This window comes from Sparus aurata, chromosome 1 (assembly GCF_900880675.1).
Source record: "Sparus aurata chromosome 1, fSpaAur1.1, whole genome shotgun sequence".
NCBI classification, from domain to species: domain Eukaryota; kingdom Metazoa; phylum Chordata; class Actinopteri; order Spariformes; family Sparidae; genus Sparus; species Sparus aurata.
This window is the reverse complement of record NC_044187.1, coordinates 17,334,437-17,356,187: the sequence shown is the minus strand read 5'-3', so window position 1 is coordinate 17,356,187 and position 21,751 is coordinate 17,334,437. Positions and strand designations below refer to the sequence as shown.

The following is a 21,751-nucleotide window of genomic DNA, read 5'->3' as shown; positions in this document are numbered from 1 at the left end:
TAAAATGCCAGATTTTCGGTGACTGTTTTGCTTTCAATGGATCAGAACTGAGTGACATCCAGTGTAGGAGGCCTGTGCACATATTTCACTCTTTGTATCTGTACTTAAGTAAACTTTATGTGTGTATGTTAAAAGTGCAGCGTTTCAGGGTGTAATTACAGACATTGAGGCCGACAGGATTTTTGTCTCTGTCATGAGAAAAAAAAAAAAAAAAAAAAAAAGGAAAACAGAAGCTGAGAGCTTATAATCAGACATTTGTCACGACTCGTTTATCTTGCTCTGACTAATGTTGGCATCTAATTGGTCAGTCACTGCACCTAATTGTTTAATGAGTTAGGGTTGATGCTGAGGGGAAAAAATGGAATGCTGTTTGTGAGTCTGTCTGGACAGATTGTGCAAATGTATGACAGAGAGCACTTTATCTTGAAAAGGAATTTGAGGGCAATTTCTTTTTATGCACCTGTGCATTTGATGATTTTCAGTTTCATGTACTCGCTTGCCCTTGCTTTTAAACTTGAATGGTGACTCAATAGACTTTTTTCCCAGCAGATATTTTTTTGTAACTCAAATGTATGCAGGTCTGCTATCAGTAAAAGAGCCAATAAGGCAAGAATCTCTATATAAAAAAACAAATGCAGTTACTCAAATACAGTGTTGTAAAAAGAAGTCATTGTTAAGTAAATGTAAAAATATCATGGTTAATTATGCCTTTGATAAAAGTAAATGTCATGCATATGATAATAGTAAATATAATGATAACAATATTATAATAATGATGATAAAAGTAAATGGCCGTAATGTTATCTTTGTATTTATTTAAAATCTGATTTTCTATCAAATAAAAACATTTAAAAATAGGCCTCTTCGGCTCTGATACAGCATCGCATGTTAAAACTAGCTTAAATGATTAGATAAATGTAGTGGCGCAAAAGTACAACATGTGCTTAGTCACATTCCATCACTGCTCAAATACCACAGTAGTTAACTACACAACACAATAATGCAACATAGATAAGGACTGAGACGAGTAGAGGCTAAAGCAACTGTTTGTTATGCATACCCTTTTTTACAACAGGTACAACCACCGGTTTGCTAATCCTCTTTGACACATACTGTGATTGAAAACGGTATGAAGAAAATATATTTAATGCTTTACCTCATCAACTTAATAGATTTTGGTGAATTTTGCTCATTCTGATATAATGTCAGCAGCAAGTTGGGGCAGGAGCAACAAAAGACTGAGAAAGCTGTGAGTGCTCAAAATACACCTGTTTGAGCCACTCCACAGGTAAACAGGTTCATTACTAATGGGCAGCACACTGGCGCCCCACCACATACAGCTGGTGCCCTGTTATACAGTATTTTCTGCCCTCGCCCCTCCAATATCCTGAGTCTGCCACTGATTAATGATGGTTCCACTCTTTTCCAGTGTCCCAGGAAGCCCCAGCGCTGTGACGGTTATTACACCTCTCCTTTTCCTACTGTGACATGTCAACATTTCTTTCCCAAAGAAAAGATTTATATCTGACAGATTTTTCATGTTGCAACAGCGCAGGCCACATCTGTCCTCAGCCTGCCTCATGAGAGAGGAATTCACTTCAACTGCAGTGAGTGAAAGCCAGAATAAATCCTGTTGCGTTGGATATTTCAGCCCAGTGATCCAGCTAACCTCTTTTTATTGTATCCTCTATATGAAAAATGTGGTTTCATGTTGATTTGTTATTTGTGTTTTTATACACATTATCCCTTAGATGGCAGCAGAGGTCCACTATAAATCACAAAGATGATTTTGTTCAGTATACTGACTGAAAAAACGTCTTTATTGGACAATTAACACACAGTTAATCAAGAGTTTTCTACTGATATTTATTCTAAAGTGAATTTCAAAATCATATAAAACACATAAAGCTTCCTGGATCATCAAGTTTCACTATCGCTGATAATTCCTCCATATTTGCTTCAGTGCTGTTTGTAACGGCGCCATCTTAATTGGCTGCCTGGCGACCTTCTTCGTCTCAGGGAGTTGGTGTCGTGACTTCAGTCGGAGCTGGGATCTGAGGGGGAACAAGTGGGAGCAGCAAGTGAATAATTAAGCCCTCACGCACTCATATCAGACAGTGTTGAGGTTGTTAGCAATCCTATTACCTGAGTATCCATGGGGGTCTTCAAGGTGTCGCCCTGATTCATAGTTTGACGCTGCAGAGTCAAAGAACAACAGTTATTCAGTCATCGGTATTCATAGACAGTACATGTAAATTATGTTTTACTTACCCTGAATCTTCTCAGTGGATCAGGCTGAACAGGAGGCTGCTGCTGGGCGACGCCGCCTGGGACTCCCTAAACAAAGACAGCAAGCTTTAGCGATTCGTTTCTACAAATCATTACGTTGTACCTGTAATAAAAGTTTTTTGCAGGCTGAAAATCTTGTGGTGAGAGATTACCATGAGAGGCTGCTGGGGAGGGTTCACTGGGGCCATTTGAGGGAGTCCCATGAAAGGAATCTGCCAAATGAACAAGCAAGACAGACATCAGTTGTTTTTTTTTATGTGGCAAACAATATCTTACAAGTTTTTAAGTTTAACACTAACCGCGTTCACTGCAGGGACAGCGTACACATTGGGAACAGGAGCCGGTACAGCATAAGCAGGAAGTCTGGGAACAAACTTTGAGAGGGAGAGGGAAGGTGTAAATGTGACTGTGCACATCAGGGTTATTGTAGTTAAGTATAGAAATCTTCATCATTAGTAGTGCAGATTGTTTATGTGAAAGATCTGATCAAATATTCTGTATTTCATGGTTTTTTATAATAGTTTTGTATTTGTCATTGCTTTTTTCGTTTAGTTTCAAGAGTGGGATTTAGTTTTTTGAGTTTACTTTTTATATAAAGTGGCAAAAGACATCATTATCAAGTAAATGTTCATTGCATAATGTAAGACCATAAAACAATCTGTCTAAATTAGTTAAATCAAACCTTGATTTCATGATGCATTTTGTTTTTTCACCGGATTCGAAAGTCAGTCAGGCTGGAAACCTGGCACCATTTCTAGCAGCATTACAAACTAAATAAATGATCTAACTCATGTTTAGTTTTTATTCATTCCAGTATTTGTTTTATTTTGTTGTTTCAGTTAGTTTTCATTTTTGCTTAATCATAAGGTGGAAGTATTTTCTATCTGCTAATGATGAAGATTTCAGGGACCAGCAGCAGGAGAGCACCATCTTGTGGTGTGAATTAGCACTCAGAGAAAACAAGCAATCTCCACCAAAGTAATAGAAAGCACACACTGTACTGTTTGTGAATGAAAAGTGCTCTTTTTTTTGTCACCAACTCAAGTTGTTCTTTCTGGTTTTATGCCCAGTTTTAATGTTGGTTCACATAATAACCTATGATTAATGCAGAGCGGTATGAAAAGACACTTCATTAGTTTGAAATACAATGTTGAGATCTACCATGTATTATTTTTCCAGTTAAATTGATGCATTCAAAATGACAATCTGATACTGACCTGAGCAAACTGCGGCTGCCCAAAGATACCTGCACCACCGCCAGCTACCATGGCTGGGTTCAGGCCTCCAGCCATCATCCCAGGGATTACGGCGTTTGGCAGTCCTCCGTTCATACCTGCCAATCCTCCGTTTAAACCAACCAATCCTCCGTTCATACCAGCCAATCCTGCCATCGGTGCTCCATTACCTCCCAACAGTCCTGCGGCCGCCAACAACCTCAGTGTCTGCGTGAAAGGGGAGGAAGAACATTTGTTATGAACCATGATTCAATTCAAAGTGGTGCACTAATCATACATACATGATTAAATTAAATGGTTCTTACCTTGCCTCCTGCATTGACCTGCAATAAGTAAAGACAGCAGAAGTTACATGGTTTGTATGTAAGATAGATAGATAGATAGATAGATAGATAGATAGATAGATAGATAGATAGATAGATAGATAGATAGATAGTTTGTACTCACATGGCAGACAGTTGCAACAATTGTGAGGAGGAGAAGCTTCATTTTGCAGCTTGGAACCTGAACCTGTTCTTCTTTCAAATATGTGCCAAGGTGGACTATACTGTAGTTGCTCTCAGAATTTAGAGCACCTTTTATCAGTCCCAGAGATTATTATGAGCCAATTAGAGCAAAGAACACCGGTCCGTTCATATACTATATTTGTCACCCAGGTGTCATGGTACCGTCTGATGTGACACCTTCTTTTTTTCTACTGTTTTTCTAAGATTTTAAGAAATGTAAAACGGTGAGTTGCCCTTTTTTTTCAAAGACTCCTGACCCCGTTCAACCTTCTGACATTGTTCTTGACAAAGCCGAGCGACCACAAACAATAACAGAGTGATTCAGTGTCTTGGGGAGGGTTTGCGGAGGCTTCTGGGAGCTACTGATTCAAAAACCAGCGTGTGAAACATCTGAGTGTTGCGGGTTGTGGTCACGGGGGGAAAACAAGTGACTTCAGCATCAAGCGCTTTGATGGAGAAATCAGGAAAAACATGTATGCAGCTTCAGCCTAATTAAACACTGACAGAGGAGGCCGTCCAGTGCTTATGAGAAGATGGTTGGTACTTAAAAAAAACCAGCTAAGTGAGAATGACAGCTTCTGATTTGTTTGTGTCTGTGTTTTTCTGCTTCTATATTATCATACAAAGTTAAAATACTTGCTTCGGGCATGTCTGGAGGCTTTACTGTAATTTGCGATGAGCCTATATTTGTCTCAAGCTGATTTTTACTCACACCAGGTCTAAAGTAACCACTCATGAATAACGCATGACTTAAAAAATGTCTTTTAATTGGTAAAAAAAACTCAGATTTTACAAGTGACAGGAACAGATATTTGTCTGTCATGTTTCTTCAGCATATTTTCTCAAGATGTTTAAGGCGATTAGTGTGGCTGGCTGGCTATGCCGTCACATAAGGCTGTCTGTTTTTTTGGCTGCTGACTGGGCAGCCCACAGACAACCAGGTAAACACCCTCTGTGGAAGTCTGGTCTGGAGCTTTGTACTAATGATACACTGTCATGCAGCTCAAATTAGGCAACATTTTCTTCCTGTTTGCCGTTTAATGTTGTGGCAAATGACATTTCCCAATGTAATTATGTATACGGTTCTATTTGTCTGATTCATGAATTTATAGAGATTGATCTTTTTTTTACAGGCTTTATAAACAAGAATCTGTTACTTCAGGAATTGGGCCTTGACATGAGTAATGTATGAGGGATGTTTTTCATATTTAGAGAGCCAAATCACTATGTTGTAAGTAGCTGCAAGCAGTGTACTGTAAATAGATATTTGTGCATATTTCTACCAGTCTCTTACACAAACATAAAACCCTTCAGAGGAGCCACACCCATGACCCTAGCTGATGTTTTTGAGAGACATATTTTGGGCTCCAGATGACAAATCAGACATGTTTTGGTATTGCTTTGTTGGAACAAAGAGTAAGCAGAGATTCAGCATTTGACTTCAATCATTTATTGGTTATAAGATGTGATAACATTGATTAATGAAGGTGACATTTGAGCATTAACAGCTAATAATGAGACATCAGTCATGATATCTGCGATGTCGTCTCATTTGGAATGCTTCTCCTCCGGCTCCATCCCAGAGCACTCTTCCTCCTCTTCAGCTGCCATCACCTTCATCACCGGAGCCTGTGTCCTCCTGAGGCGAGCTGCCACTGAACGCTGAAATCTCAGTCTGGCGGCTGCCTGACCACCAGTGCCAGCAATGCCCACCTGTTGTGGGCTGCTCAGCCCGGCCAGCGGGATCAGATGCACTTGGCCGGGAGTCAACAGGGCGCCCTGTGGGTTCACTCCAGCCACTCTCTGTGGCAGCACAGCAAACACTGAGGCACCCTGAGTCAACGCCCCCTGTGCCCCGCCTGTCTGCCCCACAAGAAATGCCCCAGGTTGTTGGAGAGCTCCGATGGGAATCAGCTGCTGCAGGAGAGGCTGACCTACTTGGTTTCCGATTGGCTGGAGAAAAAATGAGCCACCAAGTTGGACTAAACGTACCACAAGGGGTTCACCGTTTAGTGGGAGCCCATTTTGAGCCCCAGCATTGGCATTGTTGCCAGCTGCTCCTCCATTATTATTCACTCCCCCATTGGCAAGTGCCTCAGCACTCCCTGAGGACATACCACCCTCCACCACAACAGCCAACATTTGAAAGATAACCCACAGCGTGCAGAGCATGTTTGATCTCAGCCACAGCAGACAGACGACAGGTGAGCGGCTGCGTCTTCGCTGCGCCTATATAGAGAGCATCAACGATCGCCAAGAAAGGTCCAATCAGAGCCAAGCACTTTCTCTCAAAACAACAAGTCACCGTAATCATCATGACCGTGCGAGCTGCAAGCTATTTTTTGCTTTGTTACTTTACAGAGGGCCATTATTCAGGATTATGTGGCAAACCAGGTGCGAGTGACTTGCATTCTCACAGCCATTGTTGCAGAGGTCATATTTTCACGTCACGGTGGCACCAGGAAACTTGACCAAGGGATCAAACATGATATTAGAGCATGAACTGATGTCTCCCAGAGCCGTTATTGGGGTCGACTGGGATCCACCAATATGATGTGATAACTTTATTTCAGGACTGTGAAGAATCATCAGCTTTAACATGACGGTGCAGTGAAATATTCTCTGTCATGATATATTGTATATAAGTCCATAAAGCTTTAATGAAACATAGGATGCAAAGACAAACATTTACAGCATTTTGTACTAAGATAAGAAACACAGGTATTGTTTTACATTTCCTACAATAACACAAATGTGTGAAATCATCTACTTAGCATTGATTTAAAGAGTAATTCTGCACTAAATCACTCTAACATACAAACCACAGTTCTATATACAACACCTTTTCTACCAATGAGCTGATGTAAACTTTCCCCCCGGTTTGGAATGCATTAGAAAACAGTTTCTGGATAAAACCAGCTAAAAATAAACTCCTTCATATACTCTAATAAAAATTACTCTAACAGTTAATTCTAAAGAAGAGAGCGAAGATCCAAATGTTTGAGCTTAGCCTGACACAAAAACAACAGCATTGACCGTCGAACGCTTGCCCTCTACAGCGGGAGGTAAAGTGAGTTTCTGTACGCGTCAGAGTTCTTTATATTACAGAGGTTCATGGAGACTTCCTGCTTCAATGAGCTCGTGTAGGAGAGGAGGAACAAAATGAAGCTCAGAATAACTGGTTGACATCCATGTCCTCTGTGGAGAAAAATAAAAAGCAAGGATTGATTTGATGAAAAAAATGAAAACAGTGTAATTACTGGACTACAGTCAGAAGATTGTTGGGAAGAAGTTGAAAATAATGACACATGAAAATAAAAAATGTGCCTGAACAGTTAACTAACGTCTTTTGAAAAATCAAAATCAAATTAATCTGAGATTTTTGACATTAACAGAGACAGTCTCACTCTGATTATCATGTCAGACATCTGAAATTTTCCAAACTCTGTGATTAAACTGAACATGTTTATTATAGCACTATTCACACGGTGATGATAACAAAGTTAGGACGTAATTGTTAAACCAATCATCAATGCTGAGAGAAATGTTTGAGGTACAGTAAGAGTGTGTTGGTTGGAAGCTGTTGCTCCTACCATTCTTGATGCCAAAACAGGAAGTCCACTCTTTAAAGGACACCTGCTTGTCCTTGTCGGCGTCACACTCTTGGAAGAAGCGGGAGGTGCAGTGCTCCATCGGGACCAGAGGCACTCGAAGAGGGGCGAGCTCTGAGTGGGACAAGAACCTGCAAAAGGATGGATGAACATCAAATTTCTATAACTGTGCCTGTTTGCTTATGATTTGACTCATGAACGGGTTTTAGAATATACCCTGTGAGCACTGGTTGGGGTTTGATTTGATTTTAGCCAATCCTTTTCGTCTAACACCAGCATGACACAGGTTCATTCAGGATCAGAACTTATTATATCATATCATATCAAAAACGTACTTTCTGTGTTAGAATTATCATTCTATTTAACTGTTCACTTAAGTTGTTGGTATATAACACTCTTTAATGTCATATATCCAGTCATTTTAAATGCAGATTGGTCAACCTGTTCTGTTTATGCTAGTTCATAATGTGACTAGGCCTTGGTTATCTATGAAGAGGCTACTGACTCAGCAAATCATAAATATTTTGGTTGCACTTCATAATTTTGAGGCAAATGTTAAATAAATACAAAAAACACCATATGCAAAAATACTGGCTATCTGTGACTTCAGTGTGTGTAGGGTAGTATTGGCTTCCAAACCCATAGTGGTAAACACCAATAGGAAGTAGGAAGTACTTTATGAGCATTTATAATGTAATCCAAAAGTTGAGCAAAATTAAAGTTTACTAAAAGCACGGATGTGTAAAATGTACCTGTCAGAGGGGTGCTGGTCCAGTTGAGCAAACTGCCAGTGCACTGGGTAGATGTACATGTTGTAGTTCTTCTCAAAGTCCTGAGCGAGCAGCTCAACAGAGTGATCACCAGCATGAAGACGCCTCTCGCTCTCAAAGATTTTCTTCACCTACAGAAAACAGGACACCACACTTTGATTAAAAACATTCATCTTATGTAATTTGTCCGTTTCCCAAAGATACTATGTGACTTTCTTGGCAGATTTACTCTTGACTGACTGAATGGATACAAATCACACAACAAACTGCAGAGAAATAACATTACTTTAAAGGTGCCCTGTGAGGTTTTCTTGTTAACAGATGCAGTTACTGAAGTTATACATGTGTATCATCATGACAAAGCTGTTGAATTACTATGCCTCCTATATTCACATTCATGTTTGCAAGCTGGAAGTTTTGCGGCATTTTTTTGCCTATTGTTACATTAATATTCACATAACCGCAGCCAATAACGTAAAAACGGGCAGGAATGTGTCTTGAATCAGCCACATGTTCACGCCTGTGCACAAAACTTAAACACAATTGGGGTTTGATGGTGTTGCTTTGCAGCACTATTATTGGTCAACAACTCCACTGGGCACCTTTAACTTGAGGTAAATACACTGTTTTTTTAGATGAAGATTACAGTATTTTGTAGGAAGCCCGAAAATCCCAGTTTTATCAATACAACGCCAGCACATCTTACTCGAAAACGCTGTTTAGGGGTGAGGAAGCCAGGAGACATGGAGTCATGTTCATAGAGCTGCAGCAGCACATTCTTCAGCCAGTCCCTCATTCGTAGAGGGAACTGGATCAGCTCGGTGTCCACACATGCAGGTATTACTGAGCGGGAAACAGGGAGAAAGATCAGGGCCAAACAAATATTTCCTGAACCACATGTCAACTAAAATGTTGGTTTTAATTTATGAGCCCTGCACAGTGGTTAACTCTCACGTTTGCATGGCCCGGTGTAGTCCAGATGAAGTCTGTGTCCTCTCTTTGTGCCCTCCAGGTTGCATTTAGTAGCAAAGAGTTCACATGATGTGTCATATGTTTTGTTGTCCGTCCCACAAACCTACAAAAAACAACAAAAACATTAATGCAACGATCAAATGCAAGCCGTGGTCAAAAACTAGATCGTCCGTACTTACGTGATCAAACTCGTTCACACTGGAAGGACATTCTGACGGCACTTGACACACACAGGCTGGCTTACTGTCTGAGCCAAGTTTACACGTCTTTCCACGTTTGCAGGGGAAGTTATCACATGGATCTGTGAGAAAAAACAGGCTCTGTGATCACCTTTGACTCAAACTTAAAACCAGTGATCACGAATCGTTTTCACGACTAGTTTGTTTTTTTTTATTTTATAGTGTGATAACTGGACACCATGACACACCACCCCTTACATTCCACCGCCGTTTGAGTTTGCACAGTGATTAAATTCAACTTGATCTCTATTATTCACTCCTTAAGCCCGCAGAGCTGTGTTTTGGTAGTGGCTGTGAAGCAGAGTGACACTATTCATGCGGAAGTTTCAGCAAAATGAGCCAGTCAGCAGATTCCCCTGCGAGGCTGTTGGCATAGTGCATTAGTCAGTATGGTGACTAACCAGCAGGGGATTCTGGGTGGTGTGCGCCTCCACCAAGAGAAGACCTGGAACTGGGGTAGAGATCCACTGTGGCTCTGATCTGCACTGGGTTCATCCCAACTAAAGGACCCTGTAAATGTACACAGGAAGCATTAAAAGGCAATTACTTGAGATATGGGGGACATAAAGCATCACGGCTGAAGCTCATCTCACATTTCTGCTTAAAAAACCTGCAATAACAGATGTTTGGGCACTTGGGGGCAGCAGAAAGTTGCATTAAGACTGACATATAACCTTTATTTAGAAGGCTAACTTGTTACCAATTGTTGCCTGTTTACCTGAACATCCTCACCATATAAATGATTGTATAGGCCGTTTGTGCTTGTGGCTTATCACGACTCATATGTAACTTCTGTCACTAAAATTCTCTAAATCAAAACTCTGAAATCAAAAAGACTGTATGCCATAAAAGAGCACGCCACAATTTCAGATGAAAATCTGTCTGCCTTGCCCCAAGCTGAAATGTTACCAGATCAAAGGCACCGTGACCTTGAGTAAAATGACATATTTTGACAGTCAAGTTCTGGGCCATAAAACCACCACGTAAAATACATATAATCTATTGTAAATGTAAACATATTATAGCTGCTTTGAAAAGAGTAATCTGATTACCCATTTTCCTGCCCTTCTTCTCTTTGCCTTGTGGACTGTATTGTCGATGCTGCTGCCCTCAGACTCAGTAGGCTCCTGCTGACTCTGTTCCTGTCCAGATGGTGTCTCCTCACTCTGTGGAGAGTGCTTCCTTGCCCTCTGGTTCTTCTTTTGCTTCCTTGTCTTTCCCTTGGTGTGACTTCCGCTGTTGTTCTTACTCTTCTCTTCCTCCTTCTCAGCCGCCCTGGACCCTGATTCAAGCTCTGCAGCACCTACTGGTTCTTGCGGTTCATCATTTGCCTCGGTTTCTTTCTTATCGACGCTCATCTCTTTGGATTTGGCCTCTGAATCTTTGTCCTTGTCCTGATCAGACACTTCGTCACTGTCCATTGCCTGAGTGTTTTGTACATCTTGGTCATAGTCATCTGCGATGGTTGGAAGTTCTTTCTCGCTGGTTTCCTTCTCTTTAACATCTGTTTTTAAAACAGGCTGTGTGTCTGCAGCAGTGTGGGGATGTTTTTTAGCGGATACAATCTTCAGAGGTTGGAGGATGCCACTATCAGCTGCATAGTCAAGGTCAACAGGGATCTCGGAGTCCGTGCTACCATCTGTTTCCTCCATCAGTGGCCCCTGCTCCTCCCTCTCTGCTATTTTCTCAACAGATTTTTCCTCCTTTCCCTCAAGTGGCATCTGTTCCACCACCACCTCTTCTTTCTCCAGCATTTCAGCATCTTCAGCGCCCTCCTCCTTCACCTCTTCTCCCTCATGTGTCACCTCTTTAGAGTCTTCCTCTGTTTCTGGTTTGTCATCCAACTTCTTCTCTTCCACCTCAGCGATCTCGCCGGACTCCATCTTGCCTTTCTCCGCTTGCGCTTCTTCTTCTTCTTCCTCCATCGCTCTTTCCTCTGCTTCCTGCTCTTCTTCCGCTTCTTTCTTCAGGAGGTCCACCAGTTCCTCCTCACTCAGCAGGACTGCGGTGCTTTTGTCACCCTTTTCAGACACGTCAAACTCTCCCTCTTCCTTGTTAGCGTTAGCATTGCCTTCAGAGCTCAGCTCCTCATCTTCCTGCTCGTGGCTGCTGGCCTCAAACGGCACTAAGGTGGGTAAGACCTGTGGCTTGTTGGCCTCCTCTGTGATGATGTCCTTGTTCAGAAGAAAAGAAGAATCTTCATTTTACAACATGAAAGCACTTTAACTTTTCTAATGCATTTCAAGGAGTCTTGCAGTACCTTTTCTTTGGCTGTGTGCGGAGTCTTACGCAATCCATGATGTTTTCCATGATGTTTACTTTTTACCTAAACATAATGGGGACACTTGATAATTAACACGCTAATGCCAAAACTGCAGCAAACACATGTCACATCACATCTTTTGTTTGGGAGGTCTCTCATGGTAAAGTTCAGTGTCAATTAAGAGGAATATAAAGGGCTTTGCTACTCACAGACAGGGCAAATGTTGCTGCCAGTAAGCACAGGAATACTAAGCAGGCCCTCATACCTGAAACGTCGAAATCAAAAAAGCAAAGATAAATTACATGTGCTAATTTGCATGAAAACTGATTACACAGAAAGGACTGAAAAAACCTCAAAAAACAACCAGCGCATTATAATCTGACTTCTAACTGGTCACAACAGAGACGTGAACTTGGCACATCTTTCAAAGTCAAAAACAGACGAGAGCATCTCTGCTGCCAACGCTTTCATGACAGGCAGAGCGGCGGGACTGGCCTCCGCCGTTGTCATGGTTACGGGCCTCTGAGATGCGCCTCTCTCTCTCAAAAGTCACATTCAGTGCTAAAGTAAACATCAGAAGCTACCAGACTGGAAAAAAGTTGACTAAGTCCACAAACTTGTCTCCCGGGACGGAAACAAAACAGACTCGACTGAGCCTGTCCAGCGGAACAATAGCTCACTGGTTCAGACCAGTAAACCCCAGATAGGTGCAGACTGAGGGGGTGAGGTGGGGGGGGGGGGGTGCATTAAAATTCATCAAAGGCAATTAATCAGACTTTTTTATTAGATTTTTACATTACCGAGGATGAATTAAACATTCTGATTTTAGATAATCCTTTAATTTAATACCTATTTAACATTATAGTCAAACATGTAGCTTTCAAAACAAACTATTTTTGTCTCTTATGAGGATATTTCACAACTACAAAGTATATGCTGTTATATAAATTATGCATAGCTGTCAATAAGCAACATTTGAATGTGCCTATGTCATTTACAGTGTACGTCATAGTATAGACGGAATATTTATATTCACTATCACTTTTTATTTATAGAAAGTAATTAAGTCATCAACATTAGTATGGAGCATCTAGGCAACGATTTGGCTATATATCACAAAAGAGGCTGCAGGATAACCAAGCCAACTGTCCACACAACAAGTGTGCAAACTAATCAGAATGCAAGATGTTACACACATTTATGTTTGATCAATGACAAATTCAAAACAATTAAAAGGTCAGAGGAATTAGGATTTTTTTTTACCTGAGGCTGGCGGTTGCAAGAGAACTGAGAATCCCACACAAACACCAGTACGACGTGCCTGTGAACTTGTGAAGATTTCCTTTTGTATTCCCGACAGCGCTCACACTGTCCACACAAACACATACACACACACACACATTTTTTTTCTGGGTCTCTGGTGCCAATGCTTTTCTAACGTTGGGAGGGTCTCTGCGGGCTGCAGAGTGTGGTGGGAATTATTGTGTTTCCTCGTTGAGAACGAATAGAAGGTGAATCAACAAAAGGTTTTATTATTCAATAGAATGATAAAATAAAGAATAACAGAGTCACTTTATTTCAGCTGAGGGGACAGAGCTCAGTACACCCGAGTGCACTTGGTGAGTCTCACACAGATGTACAGACTGTCACACTTTATTATTATTTATTTAGTGATAAAAAAGGAAAAGGGAGAGCTGGGAAGCACAACTGTTAGATGGCACTGAGCACAATCACAACACCTGCTTTGAGCTGATAAGTTTCATGAGAATCTGGCGGCCCACGCAGCAGAGCGAGTTTCTCACACACAAACGAAACGTACTAAGGACACCAGTTTACTTCAGGTCAGATGAAAACTTACACAAGCACATCTAAGATGATGGTAAATTGTGTTTCTACAGAGAGGGGGAGAGAAACACTGAACCTCATGGGTGCTCTGCCCCTAAAAGAAATGTAATATCTAAAAGAAAGCAGCAAATAATCCACTTGTGAATTCTTTTCAAACTGATTATATGACATTTATCCTGACAACACATTTAATCACATTACTGAGAATACCCGTATAATAGACCCATTGTATATTCATAGATGATATTGGACTTGAGGAAGGAGTAGGCTATAGGAAATAGAATATAAAAGTCAATTAAGGTTGCTTTATTGCTGTTAAGCTATACTTCTCAGTACAGTCTGTCATCCTGGATTTTTTTGTTTTTGCCTTTTCTTTATTTTCAGGAGTATCTGAACATGTATATGATGTGTAGGTTGTTTAAGTGTTGGTAAAGGTTAAAACTGAACCTCTGTGTGATACCTGTCACATGAAACATGGTTTTATGGACAGAAATAACACGTACACTTGGCCACTAGATGTCTCTATGTCCCAAGTCTTACAGCCACTGATACAACGTGTTGTATGTGTTAATAATTTGTTGGGATGATTCTTCCCAAAGCCAGGAAGGTACAGGGTGATTAACACCAACATTATCAACCTCATCCACTGATGATGTCAGCAGGAAGGGCTGTATCACATATTAGTTCAAGATTTAACACATTCAACACACTACTCATTTGACAAAGTGGGTTCATCTCCAGGGCCATTTATTCCGTACAGCTCTGTAACAACTGGGCAAACTCTGTGCACTGATTAAGATTATGTGGTATGACCGAAAGCTCTAGAACAGTTACTAAATGGACCTCGAGGTGAGATTGTTTATCACCTGCTGGTTTGACTACGATTCATGATATATATCAACGCCACGATGGCTTTTAGTGATAGCAGGAAAGGGCTGGGCGATATGGCTAAAAAATGTATCACGATATAAGTGTTTCATATCAGTCAGTATTGATAATTATTGATATTTTTTTACCCATTTGAAATAAAAATATCTGAAAAATAACCCTTTTAATGGTGACTACATTTGAGATTTTTGAAAAAAAAAATAATTTTCAAGATTTCAGAATCAGAATCTAAGACATGAGACAAAATAGTGTAGAAGCTGATATTGCTGCTTGACAATATGTTAAAGGGATAGTTCAGGTTTTTTGAAGTGGGGTCATATAAAGTATAGTCGGCCTGTTCCCTACCGTAATTGCGGATAAGCGCAGCCTCAGTTTGGAGGAGCAGAGAGCCGCTCCAGCCCAGACGCTCAGCTTTGTACTGCAGTGAACGGAGTCCAGATGCAAAGCAAATTTTAACCACCTAAAAAAAAAAATCTATATTATTGCAAGTGTATGTTGTATAGAGGAAATTCACACCGCTTTACATCGCCGTCAGACCGCTCTCTCTTTTGGCACTATATTTTCTCAACCGTAGAACCTCCGTATCCCTAAGCATTAGCGCAACGGCCCAGTTTTGCTAATGCTTAGGGATACGGAGGTTCTATGTCTGTGTCTGTGTCTGAAATTGTTAAGTTTTGATCGAAAGTAAACAGAGTTGCGTGCATAAACCTCTCGTCCAGCAACTGGGCTTCACACTGTATTTTGCCGCTCGCAGATCACCTGTTTCAAACGGAGTTCAGTGAAATTATCGAACATTCTATCGAACGTATTTCTATTGATATTGATCACGTGTCTATCGCGATAGATATCGTTATTGTTTTATCGCCCAGCCCTATAGCAGAATATACCTGTCATTTTTTAAACATCAGTTTATAACAACTGTACCAATGTTAGCACTTTGTGTTTTTCAGGGTTTAAAAATATATTCCAATACAGTTAATAATTATCTTTTGAAAGAAGGGGTCAGTAACCTAATCCATACAGTATATCACAATATTGAAGTAATTTCACATTTTTTTTACTAAATGTGTCTGTTTCCTGTTTTATTTTGTAAATTGCATCCTCATGTGTCATGGCTAACTCTCCGTTTCCTGTCTTGTTGTCTCTTTTCAGACCCCTGCTTACCTGTGTTCCATTAGCTATCAGCCCCTGCTATTTATTATATAGATCTGCGTTTTCCCTTCACTCTTCGTTTTTTCTGTCTATGTCTTCGTGTCAGTCCACTGTTTCTCGTCTGTTCCGTGGTCCTGTCTTCTTGTGTTTTGCATGTGTCCTCATTATGCCATTATTCTGGTTTTTCCTTCATTGAGTTTTGTGGTTTGTGGTTTGCTTGTTTTTTTGCTCATGGATTACTCTCATTTTGCTGTCAGCCTTCGGGTTGCTTGTATTTTAGATTGTGGACGTATGGACTACAGCTTCTAATAATTAAAGCTCGCTTTTTTGTCGCTTCTGGGTCCCTTTTATGTAAAGTCTGCCTTACAGTCACCTATTTTGGTATCTAAATGACATAATCCCATTACATTTATTCCATTACTCCACAAGCATGGTTATATTCAAGTGAAAATGGACAGTTTTAACCAATGTAAAGGTGTTAATTTAATGTAGAATGTAGAAACACTGTTACAAGTCCTGCATTTACAACTTTACTTGAGTAAAAGCACTAAAGTATTTGCAGCAGAATGTAAAAGTACTCATAATGTAGATTGGCCCATTTCAGAAAAATACACGTATAATTGGATTATAATTATTGATGCATAATGTGTAAGCATCACTTTAATTCAAGATCCCTGGGCAGTTATTTTGGACTAACAAGACCAACCCCCGGCATAATTAATGTGGAGAGAGACGGAACTTTAAATAGTCAAGTGGTAACATAAAAACATCATAATCACCAGAAAAGTTTGGTGACTTTGCCCCAAAAAAGGTTTAGAACAGCTTTTTGCCACACAGTTTATACTTGTACCTCTTCTACTACTTTGCTTTATATACCTCTGAATAGCACCGAACACATAGATCATGATATGTTGTTGATTGGGACTATTGCTATAATCTAGTAACCATGTGAATCTGCAAAAAGCAACTAGTAACTAAACTTATGCAATAGTAGTGGAGTGGGAAGAATAATACTATGATAATACTTCCACTCTGAAATGTAGTGAAGTAGAGGAACAAAGAAGCTTTAAATGGATAAAACCAAGTTAAATACACGACAATTGTTCAGTATTTGAGCAAATGAACTCTACCGCAGTATATAGCTGAGGTCAAAACACTTCGTCCTGCAGGTTTCTGTTCCTCATTGATTAGATAATCAATAATTGGTCAAGTTGCAACAAAAGCCTGCTTTAGTCAGGCTCCTGAGGATCCGATTACTTATTGTGCTTCTGTAAATGGTCTGTCACATTAAAGAAAACCGATAAGATGCACCAGAAGCCTGTCTGAGAGGGTCGATCCATCATAAAACTTAAGTAACCTGAGGGCAGGCGCTGTTGACTGGCGGTCTGTGAGGCCACAACAAGCATCAATCGTCCTTTCCTCCTTCCTCCCTCGTTCTAAAGCAGGAACTTACAACAACTGGTAGCTGTGGTTTTGGCAAACAGCTCCAGACTGGTGAACATCCAGTCTAATTATATGTTGCTTTTGTACGGTTGAAATCCAAAGTGAGGTTGAACAAGAAATTCTCTCATCTTATTCTGGGCCCGACCATATATGGACATCCTGGAAGCAATTACAAGGCTCGGGGAGGAAATACAGAAGTCTTTATTTAGGATTTCTACTGTACATGCCCTATTTTTCCAAGAATGAGCCCTGTTTCCAACAACAGCATGTAACACTGAGGCCAAAAAGTTGCACAACGTGGTTTTCTTTTATTGTTTTTTGGTTGTCTCATTAGTGTATTGACCCTTAAAGGTAAATTTTTTTTAGAAAACTCGACTCCTAACTCATCAGTTGAGACTCAAAAAGCAACCTTTCTTACAAACATGACCTATAATGTGTGACTACAGTTGTCACCAGCTTCCTTGTTATTAAGATAAGTTCATCTTTCCATTTTATGTTCTCCAGATAAGTATTTGGAGTCCACCCTTGAGCAGGGCACCACCTCTAACTCCTTGTAATGAATTATTATAAAACAATTCAACTCTGATTATTTGTTGACTAGACAGTAAAGAAAACATCCATTTCACCGGAAACAAGCATGACCCTGTCTGGCCCTCCTTTCTCTCTGAGTGGGCGCGAGTTTGTTTTTTCACGAGGCCACAAACCCTATGGTTTAGTGTGCTGAACTATATTTCACTGAAGACATGAGAGGGGGTGGAGGAAATTCAGTGACTGAATGAAACAACTGTATGAGTGTGTGTGTGTGTGTGTGTGTGTGTGTGTGTGTGTGTGTGTGTATGTGTGTGTGTGTATGTGTGGGTATTTGTGGTGCCTGTGTTCAATCATTATCATGCCAGAGTGTGTTTGTTTTGAGCTCTAACTCTCCGGGAAAAAAAATAAATACACCTTGGTGTGTCGACAGCAGAGAGAGACACTCCGGAAGGAAGTGATGCAATCATTTCAATTAAGATGACTTATATACAGTCGTGCTCGGAGTTTCCTACAGCATATCCACACATCCAGCTCTTACAGCCTCAACTCCCAGCTTCCACCCGTGGCTTGGAATAGACTCCGGGTTCTCCTGTTTGCCTCCGCAGCCACTGAACCAGGACCACCGACAGAAGATTTTTGTCACATAATCTCTGACACTAACGGACAAGAAGGTAATTGATCATATGTTGACTGATTTGTTACTTTACTCCATGCTTTTGCTCACAACTTTTCCAGCATGTAGTCTGACTTCACATTATTCTCAAACTTTATTACTATTGTACTGCAAGTGAAACAAGTTTTTACATACAAAAATGTAATCCTAGATAACTTCTATATACAGAGAGCTGCTGTTTACATAAACATGATTTGCATTTTTTCCAGTGTTTATTCATCTTGGGTTTCATTTTTTGTGTTTTCATGTTTGCAAAATCAGTCTACCTTAAATTTCCTTTGAGGGATGAAGTGTTTTAAATTGGATTAAACCAATATTAATCACAAACCGTATGTCTGTTACAGAATGAAGATTACCATTACGTTTTGCCTGATTGGAGCAATTTTTGCCAACCCAGTAAGTATAAGATCCAGAAAATAAAACTCTTAAGATATGCTTATAAATCTAAACATTGTGCAAATTAAAATGCTTGCTTCATTCTGCAGATTAATTCACATAATATGTTAATGGTATATCATGTCGAAGAACCTAACAAGCTAAATAGGATTAGATTCTAACATTTAGCCAGTACTGTCTAGACTCTTCCACTTTTAAAAGCATTGCTGTGAACGATCCTCTTTGTGCTGCTCTCTTTTGTTGTAATTGATTCCAATTTTGTCCTTGATCGATGATTCCTTTCTTTCAGATTTCCCATAATGTGGTTTTGGAATCAAGCGAGTCAAACACGGTGAGTGCTTTTTAAAAAATCAGTCCTCCCTTTACACTGTATCACATTCGACTCTTGCCGTTATAATGCACTTGTAACTTTTACACATAAATCATTCGACTGCAGTCAGGTTGAATTCCTTTGGACACAGTCAGCAAAAATCCAACAATAGGTGCGGTTACTCAAAGTCTCTCCAGACCTCAAGAGCATTTCAGACTGTTGTTTACTATACTCTGTGTCTGGAGTCGTTCACGAAGCGGAGGCTTGCCCAGGCAATGGTTGCCAGAATCTTAAATCAGTGTGATGATTGTTGGTGTTGCAGTCTTATGGTGTTATTAAATACCCTGTGGTGTGTTAGCTAACTTGGGTTTTTTTTTTTTTATCTCTCAGACTGAAAGTATGTCTGTTTCACAATCATCTGAAAGTGACACTTCAGAGATTAAGGTAATATACACATGTCTTCAAGTAATGAGGAAATGGCTGTTTTATGATGCCTTGACAACTTTTTGCATCACTTTTGATTGCTGATTTTTATCTAAATGGCTGTTTATATTTATAAATCTGTCGTAGAGCTCTGAAGAGAATTCCCCAAGCCAAGTAAGTTATTTACTGACTTACTGAAAATGTTAATGAAAATGTAATGATGTGCTGTCGATGAGTCTAAATTCCCTTTTTTTATATGTTATCTTTACAGAGTCAGAGTTCAGAGTCAGTATCTGTGGAGACCACATCAGAGGACACGGTGGGTTTTAACATCGCTCTTTTTTTCACTTTACTGTTATTAGTAAACTGTAATTGCTGGGTTCATGAACTGTGTAGTGCAAATTTGAATAATACACGGTGAAGAAACAGAGATAGTAAAAGACAGAATGACAGAAAGAAAGAAAAAACACATCCTTGGTGCAGAGAAGCCCAGTAAGATTTCAGAGTGACAAAGCTAAAGAAATACTCTAGTGTACTTGCCCTTTAACAAGCTCGTCACTGAATGAACGGCGGCCATTGAGAAGGCAAGGGAGTAATAAGTGGTCTACTTTAACATCTAAAAAAGAGAATAAGAACTCAGACTAAAATTTGAGCAAAATGGTCAGCATGTTACGGGACTTTCATGAGACCTTTAAAAGTGTGAACTTGTGTGCTCAGTATTATTTTAAAGGAATGTATTCGGTTGTTGGTGCACATTAGAGGAAGAGGGTCCACACTTCTCCAATGTTTGCTCATATTTCATGGCACACGTTCCTTTATGGATAGCGTGGATCAATACTCACACTCCAACGTGGATGACGAGAGAGAAATAGCTGCATTAAATGCTCACTGTACAAACCTGTTGCTGCATTTAACTGTTGTAGAGATAAAGCTGCAAACACTGCATCATTTTCTAAAAGGCTGTCATTCTTTTCCGCAAACAGACTTCCGAGGAGAGTGAAAGTCAATCAGTTGAGGACGACGAGGTAAGACCAATGAAATCAAGTTTTTTATCAGACCCATAATGTTTTCCATCTCTTAATGTGTTCACAACATCGCTCTGTTCCCCACTTAGCTCGAGTATTCTCTGTATTTCCACAGATGGACTCGTTAGCTGAAACCAGAGACGACAGCATGGGCAGTGAGGAGAACGTCAGAAGGGTGAGATAAACATTTGTGGACTTTTAACTGTCCTGCTTTTGCAGAGACGACAGTTTTAATGACACTATCTGCTTATTCTCTGCGTCAGAGTTGGGTTCGAGTGTTTGCAAGTGTCATCAAGGCCCTGAGTGCAGAGGACAACAGCAGCACGGAGGTCCCCGGAAGTCAGTCGGACCAACTGCCAGAGAAGCAGCCCACTCAAACCTCCACCGCCTCCAATGGTGACAGGAACCTTCGGCTGGTGGATAAACCCGCCGACAGCAGCGACACCACGAGCGAGAGCGCGGACACTGGTGAAGTTACGGCTGTAACAGCTGCCGCCAGTGACAGCAGTGAGAGCAACAGCAGCGAGAGCAGCGAGACCAGTGACAGCAGTGACGCCAGCGAGAGCGCCGAGGACAGCAATGCCAGTGACAGCATGGAACAACTCAGAACCCCCGGCTGTGTGAATGGAACTGAGAGCTGTGAGAGTGAAGAGTACTTCTTCCAGGACATAGGAGACGACGGTCATCATCACTTAGTGGACAATCTGATGGTGCCAGACGAGGATGAAAGGGAGTTATTTCTAAGGAGATGATGACCTGCTCTTGTGCAGCTCCACTATGAACTACAGTAACATTAAAATGACGTTCCTGATGAGCTCAGGATGACAGATTTGCTCTTGCCCATCACTTCTGAATGCTGATTTGGGCATTATAATGTTACCTGCAGCTGATTTTTGTGTGTGTGTTTATGTGTGTGTGTGTGATTATTACTGTGATGAATATAGCCTCAGCATTTACACTGTTTTGGAAATAATAATAAAATACTATAACCGTGATATCGGGTGCCTGTGTGTTTTTATATAATCATTCAGACCGAGGGAGCAGTGGAAAGTATCAAGTACATCTACTTAATCACTTAAAGGATAATTCAGTCATCTACTCGGTCAATCTCACCTCTGTGCTTATGGAAATTGGGGTGAAGTTTCAAAGTCCATGAAACATTTGTGGAGCTTCACAGCGA

At 40.5% G+C, this 21,751-nt stretch overlaps 3 protein-coding genes across 3 annotated transcripts; 1 reads left to right on the top strand and 2 right to left on the bottom strand.

Annotated features, from left to right (window-relative positions):
- Positions 1-1,838: 1,838 nt before the first annotated feature.
- scpp9 (secretory calcium-binding phosphoprotein 9) lies at positions 1,839-4,048 on the bottom strand. The gene is made up of 8 exons (XM_030431876.1): positions 3,972-4,048; positions 3,830-3,847; positions 3,507-3,731; positions 2,589-2,663; positions 2,442-2,501; positions 2,272-2,337; positions 2,146-2,196; positions 1,839-2,054 (listed from the first exon to the last, which is right to left on the bottom strand). Exons 1-8 carry the CDS (start codon positions 4,011-4,013, stop codon positions 2,016-2,018), a joined length of 576 nt encoding a protein of 191 aa, XP_030287736.1. The 5' UTR covers positions 4,014-4,048; the 3' UTR covers positions 1,839-2,015.
- A 2,617-nt stretch (positions 4,049-6,665) lies between these two features.
- sparcl1 (SPARC-like 1) lies at positions 6,666-13,294 on the bottom strand. Its single transcript, XM_030400220.1, has 11 exons — positions 13,149-13,294; positions 12,095-12,150; positions 11,883-11,948; positions 10,675-11,796; positions 10,024-10,132; positions 9,563-9,684; positions 9,366-9,486; positions 9,118-9,254; positions 8,394-8,542; positions 7,624-7,772; positions 6,666-7,228 (listed from the first exon to the last, which is right to left on the bottom strand). The coding sequence occupies exons 2-11, from the start codon at positions 12,146-12,148 to the stop codon at positions 7,200-7,202; spliced, it is 2,058 nt and encodes a 685-aa protein (XP_030256080.1). The 5' UTR covers positions 12,149-12,150; positions 13,149-13,294; the 3' UTR covers positions 6,666-7,199.
- Positions 13,295-18,224: 4,930 nt separating this feature from the next.
- On the top strand, positions 18,225-21,566 carry scpp1 (secretory calcium-binding phosphoprotein 1). The gene is made up of 9 exons (XM_030429373.1): positions 18,225-18,415; positions 18,762-18,813; positions 19,103-19,144; positions 19,514-19,567; positions 19,694-19,720; positions 19,818-19,865; positions 20,530-20,571; positions 20,687-20,746; positions 20,835-21,566. Exons 2-9 carry the CDS (start codon positions 18,763-18,765, stop codon positions 21,321-21,323), a joined length of 813 nt encoding a protein of 270 aa, XP_030285233.1. The 5' UTR covers positions 18,225-18,415; position 18,762; the 3' UTR covers positions 21,324-21,566.
- The last annotated feature ends 185 nt before the right edge of the window (positions 21,567-21,751 follow it).

What these genes read in the sequence shown, in the direction of transcription:
- scpp1 (XM_030429373.1), top strand. Translation starts at nt 18,763, where the DNA reads ATGAAGATTACCATTACGTTTTGCCTGATTGGAGCAATTTTTGCCAAC. An exon ending in AAGAGAATTCCCCAAGCCAA is followed by an intron (nt 19,721 to 19,817) that starts GTAAGTTATTTA and finishes TTATCTTTACAG; the next exon opens with AGTCAGAGTTCAGAGTCAGT. An exon ending in AATCAGTTGAGGACGACGAG is followed by an intron (nt 20,572 to 20,686) that starts GTAAGACCAATG and finishes GTATTTCCACAG; the next exon opens with ATGGACTCGTTAGCTGAAAC.
- scpp9 (XM_030431876.1), bottom strand. Translation starts at nt 4,013, where the DNA reads ATGAAGCTTCTCCTCCTCACAATTGTTGCAACTGTCTGCCAT. An exon ending in CTCCCCAGCAGCCTCTCATG is followed by an intron (nt 2,338 to 2,441) that starts GTAATCTCTCAC and finishes GTCTTTGTTTAG; the next exon opens with GGAGTCCCAGGCGGCGTCGC. An exon ending in ATCCACTGAGAAGATTCAGG is followed by an intron (nt 2,197 to 2,271) that starts GTAAGTAAAACA and finishes TTGACTCTGCAG; the next exon opens with CGTCAAACTATGAATCAGGG.
- sparcl1 (XM_030400220.1), bottom strand. Translation starts at nt 12,148, where the DNA reads ATGAGGGCCTGCTTAGTATTCCTGTGCTTACTGGCAGCAACATTTGCC. An exon ending in GTGTGAACGAGTTTGATCAC is followed by an intron (nt 9,487 to 9,562) that starts GTAAGTACGGAC and finishes TGTTTTTTGTAG; the next exon opens with GTTTGTGGGACGGACAACAA. An exon ending in CCCCTAAACAGCGTTTTCGA is followed by an intron (nt 8,543 to 9,117) that starts GTAAGATGTGCT and finishes TGTTTTCTGTAG; the next exon opens with GTGAAGAAAATCTTTGAGAG.